A 5,267-nucleotide genomic window follows, 5' to 3' on the forward strand; every position below is an offset into this window, starting at 1 on the left:
TCTAAGCTTGTAGGGCAAGAGCTATCGAGTCCCACTTGGAGTTCAGAGCCTGTAGAAACTGATGTGTGATTTTCCACTCGGGAAGAATTTCTCCAAGAAATTCTAATTGTTCGACATAAGTTTGGAATCTGGAGTGAAAGTCTTCTAGGGATTCACCTTTTTGTTGTACCACGTTATCATAATCTTTTTGAACAGCCAGAATCCTGTTTTTCTTCACATCATCATTGCCTCTGTACATTCTCTTGAGTGCCTCCCAGATTTCATGCGCCGTCTTGTAACGGAGAACCTTCCTTAGATCTGATGGACTAAGAGCCATGTGCAATACTTTCTTTGCTCTCATGTTGAGTTCCAGTGTCTTGTTGTCCACATCAGAGTAATCCTTTCTTTCTTTTTCTGCCAGTTTGGTTGTTACGTCGACCCAGATCTTTTCATCTCCGAACTCAACAACCTTCCATAGCTGGCCATGAAGCGAACATACGTGGGATTCAAATTGTTCCACCCACCAATCATACTCTCCGTTTTTTAGAGCTGGAGGCTTCCAGAAGGAGTCGTTGATTGAGTTGATTGAGGCCATTCTTTCAAATTCAGTCACAACTAGTACCTTGCTCTGATACCAATTGTTGGATCGTTGTGACGTAAGCGACTAGGGAAGCGAGTGTCACTTCCCTAATTCTGTTGCAGCGGAAATGTAATATGTAAAAGCTTAAACAAGGTATTTATAGTGGAAACCTCAACACCAAATAGTATTGAGTAAAACCACTACCTTCTAGTTCGTCACTAGAAGGATTTTGAAACTCACACACTCTTTTTATTGGATTTCTCGTTCGTTATAAAATAGAGAACTCGGACTAATCTAAGTCACTCTTCTCTCTCTCTCGTACACAAACTCAACCCTTACAAGTGTATAATTATCTTAACCTAGCAGCCTAACTTTTCTTTCTGTATTTCACGCGCACTATCATAGAGATGTCGTCGTTATATTTATACCGAATGACTCCGTGTACCTCTTATCAAGATACGCACAAGGTTGTTACGATCTTGCTCTTATTTCTTGTTAGCTTGAGGCCGGCCCAAATCTCAAACTTTTAATCTTCGGCCTCTGTGTATCTTCTTCGAAGATCTTCTCATAAAATCGTATCTCAATGGCTTGTCTTCTTAATTAAATAGAACCGATCTTAATAACATAAATCCTTTTACTTGCTTAACTTCTCTTTGACCGATTTCCCTTTCCTTAATATAGAAGGACTGCTTCCCTGGTTCGAAGTCGCTTCCCTGATATGGTAAGTTCCCTGATAAGGAAAGTTTCCCAAGAGGGAAACTTCCCCAAGATAGTAACTGCATATAACACTCAGATAAGCGAGTTAGGAAGTGACTTGTCAACATCAAAACTAATGAACCCTAACAAGGGTCTTGTTAGAATTCTCTAGTAGCCTGAAATATTAATTAGTCTAGGAGTAGAGATTATCTAGGGATCAAGTAAAACGACAGTGTGTCAAGGGATCAAGTAGAATGATAGTGTGCTCCCCCTAGGCTCTTTGAAGGTGTGACTTCTTCATCGAGATTTTGAGTTTATCTTTATTTAAGTTATCAATAACAACACTTTGTGTTCATTCTTCTATCAAGGGCCCAAAATTGAAATATCTCTCTTTCTCTTAAGATTTTGAGTTTTCTTCAAGCAATATACATTTAATTACGTAAATAAAAAGGATTAGGTATGATTAGTACCTTTTCCATTGTATAGAAAAGTTCAGATTAACAAGGAGAGTCACAATTAAATAAGAAAAAATAATGTGATTAATAATAGCTAAAACAAGCCAAGATTTGTCAAGCCACTGCTTAACACAACCATGTGCTTTCTTTGGTTTTCTTTCTAAGCCCCATCTAGAAAGCAACATCAGCAGTTGCAAAGAACTATGCTTATTAATTTACCCCCCAACCTGACCTCCCCTCTTTGTTTTCCCCTCCACTCTCTTGAGAATTTGAAACAAAAGCAAACAGTACACTTTTCACTGATTCGTAACTGTAAATTAAGGTCAGTGAAATATACAGTGACCAATTATCACATCATCTCTTCATTTGTACTCCTCTTTACTGCATTTGATGAGTCTCTTCCTCCAACAAAAAAGACGCTGGCTTCACCTCAATTGTATGTCCATACTTGGACGTCGAATACTTCCTATGAACACCTGTCAATTTCCCTGTCCCTGCCCTCTGATGGTACCCCACCATCAGCCTTGAGCACTCCCTGCACAATCAAGATTTAACTTATTTAAGATGGGTTTTTAGAGTTACAAATTGGGTTGGTAATACAATTTGGAAATAACTACTTACTGGAGTTGATCTTCAGGGTAATTGGAATACCATTCACAAGTCTTGTTCCATTGCTTGAAGCCATAAAGAGAACACTGAGCTGTATAAACTGCAGCTGCTGCTAGGAGTGATGGTGGGTACTTAAGCATCTCATACTCCACCAATGATAACTCAATTATAAAAAAGGACAAAAGCTCAAGCTGTTCCAAAAAAAAGCAATTATCAAGTCAGATAAAGCATTTTTCCCTATTGCTTGATACCAAAAAAATAAGTTCAGTGCTTGCTGACCTTTTTGTCAGACTCAGCAGCCTTGAGAAATCTTCTTATAAATACATATGGAGTTGGCAATGACATGTTGAATTGCAATGTATTGAGCATCACCTTTTCCTATTATAAAGAAGGAGACAAAAATGTCAAAAAAAGTACTAGGAGCCTCTAAAAAATGGACCATCATATTTTTAAAAATTAATTGACTTGTGTTCAAAAAATTTCACCATGTCAAGAAGTTCCTTTCTTGAGTAAGCCTTATCTGAAATGAAAATCAGATCATCAACAACTGGAACTGAAACCTCTTCATACTTGCAAGCCAAAAGCATGGCTACTAATCCAACCAATTGGAGCTTCTTCCTCACCACTGAGTACTTAGCAAGAAATCTATCTATGAGGTTTACTGTCAAAAATAAGGTCTCCTCCCTCAGATCAAACTTATAGTGCACCTCAATTAGCCAATCAATCAGAATAGATCTCATCTTGTCATTGATGTCACATTGTAATGTCATATAGTCTTGTGGGGCACAGCTAGCAGTCTACATAGTTTAAACCAAACCATTAGCTGAGCTACATTGTCAATATATTTGCACTAAGTGAGATTTTTCAAAGCCTACCTCCATTGTTGTATAGAAGGCATACAGATCTGATACATAATCTACCACCGCGAGGGGATTCTTTGCATCACATCCATCAATATCCATAACGGGCTCTTCAAAGATATCTTCCATTTCAACCTCCTGTTATAACAATGGTGGCTCAGAAATAGTATCACAGCTAAGAAAAAAAAAATGGATTTGGTGACATACCATTTGATTTTTGTCACTAGATAGTGACACTGTTTGGTCTGGAGACATTGGAACGGGTTGATCCTTAACTGTTTTGTAATCCTCCACTTCTATGATTTTGCAGTCTTCAATTTCCTCTGGATTTTGAACTGGTTGTTCTGGTTTCTCATTCTCTTGATTTGATGTTACTGGAAAATTCTGTTGCTGTTCTTGGGATTTCTGAAATTGAGCAGCGAACTTCCTGATATATAAGAGATGATTTTAAGCATTAGAAGAGAAAGATTTAAAAGAAGCAAACTCTTTACGAAAAGAAAATAGTTCTAAGCCTTTTCACCTTGTAATAGGTCTTTTCAATGGATTGGGAATATTCTCATCATAAATGACAAGCTCCCTGAAATATCAAAAGTGAATACCACCATTAATACACGCTCTAAAACAAATCAAGAGTTCAGTAATTCTTCATTTAGTTTGAGAGACGGACCCTGTCATCGCTCTTTTGTTGATACCACAATGGTAACGTTGACTATCAGCTCCTATTAAATTCTGGTTAATTTGACCTAATGCTCTTCTTCCACTGCGCCTGTTAATCTCAGCTCCAAACTTTCTCGTCCCCATTTCAGCTCCACCTTGTAAAATTTCAAAGACCAGTTCAGCAAAACTATAGAAAAATCCTTGTTGAGATTATAGATCTAAAAACACCCCCAACAAGATAAACAATAAAGAAAGATAGGTTTTGCAGCAATCTACAATCCATCATAATCTGATAGAGAAGAAGGCCTTCAAATTCAAATATACCATGAGAGATTGCGGGCTTGACAAAAGAGAGATTGTTCTCGTTAGTTGCCATTGCAAAAACTTGAATCACCAACACAAACCCTAAAAAATCCCGCTATCCCCAGGACGGTGAGTCAGAAGAAGAGCATGTGATGCGATGTGACGCTCTCTATGTGAAGGCCGAATTTGGGTTTTAAGCAACTCAAGCCAGGTGAAGAAAGCAAAAGAAAAAGGTGAAAGATTAGGGTGACTTAAAACGGAAACAAGGGGGAGTGTCTGGAATTTCTCCCCTAAAAATTTCAAATCCAACGGCTAGTGACTGTAATGTGGCCGTTGGGCGTGATTCTATTTCTGTATTTTACTTATTTCGTAGGGGTGCCAACTACAGGCTTTGGGTTGGTCCTAAACTTATATTATTACTTTTTTAGTATAGAGATAAAGATGAAAAATGCCAAAACGGTCATATCATGATATATTCATGCGTTAGCATTAGTTATTTCATTATTTGCGTACTGCCACTCTGTTATGGGAGAAAGCTATGAAATATGTTTCCATATGAGAACGAAGAAAGAATAAAATCATATTATTATAGTGTTCATAATTTTGATGATAAATGACAAGATATTAAGTAATATTTATTCATCATTTGTCTTTTTAAAAAAGAGTTAGTCTGAGCATACGCTCTGGCTAGTGCAGTGAACGAATAAGTGAGGCTCCCATGCACTTTTTAACCTTTTTTTATTCCATAAAAAATCCCTTTTTTTATATTATAGCATTTTGGAATCTGGATCATGACCAGTATTGTGTTCATATTGATCAGGACCCACACTTTGTTGGTTAAATTACATCTTTGTGGGTCTTCTCTAAATGGCAAGGAGCGCCTATGTTTGATTGGATAGATCATACATGTGGACTAATTTACTATATTTACCATAATAATAGTTTATCGCATTCCCAGTATTACATCAGTTAGAATATGAAGAAATTCGTCAGTGATTTCCTCAGTATGTAATTCCTAATCTGCATTCAAAAAAATTCCCGGGGTCAGCTTCCATATCAATAATAAAAAAAAAATTAATTTAGATTGTACAGTGTTAGTATTTGTATCTTTGTCAATGATATCTTTCT

At 37.1% G+C, this 5,267-nt stretch overlaps 1 protein-coding gene across 1 annotated transcript; it reads right to left on the reverse strand.

The window, feature by feature from the left end:
* Positions 1-1,492: 1,492 nt before the first annotated feature.
* Positions 1,493-4,212, reverse strand: LOC141249593 (uncharacterized). The gene is made up of 11 exons (XM_073669699.1): positions 4,113-4,212; positions 3,847-3,991; positions 3,700-3,756; positions 3,387-3,606; positions 3,195-3,317; positions 2,805-3,116; positions 2,599-2,697; positions 2,332-2,510; positions 2,093-2,245; positions 1,726-1,881; positions 1,493-1,550 (listed from the first exon to the last, which is right to left on the reverse strand). The coding sequence occupies exons 1-11, from the start codon at positions 4,210-4,212 to the stop codon at positions 1,493-1,495; spliced, it is 1,602 nt and encodes a 533-aa protein (XP_073525800.1).
* Between the last annotated feature and the right edge of the window lie 1,055 nt (positions 4,213-5,267).

Source organism: Phyllobates terribilis, unplaced genomic scaffold, assembly GCF_046119375.1.
Source record: "Phyllobates terribilis strain yellow unplaced genomic scaffold, ASM4611937v1 Scaffold_4802__1_contigs__length_57029, whole genome shotgun sequence".
NCBI classification, from domain to species: domain Eukaryota; kingdom Metazoa; phylum Chordata; class Amphibia; order Anura; family Dendrobatidae; genus Phyllobates; species Phyllobates terribilis.

Bases quoted from the DNA above. Each gene is read 5' to 3' on its own strand.
- LOC141249593 (XM_073669699.1), bottom strand. From the start codon at position 4,212: ATGGCAACTAACGAGAACAATCTCTCTTTTGTCAAGCCCGCAATCTCT. The intron at 3,992-4,112 runs GTAGATTGCTGC...AAATTTTACAAG, and splicing joins CTATCAGATTATGATGGATT to GTGGAGCTGAAATGGGGACG. The intron at 2,698-2,804 runs GTGAAATTTTTT...TCTTTATAATAG, and splicing joins GAAAGGAACTTCTTGACATG to GAAAAGGTGATGCTCAATAC.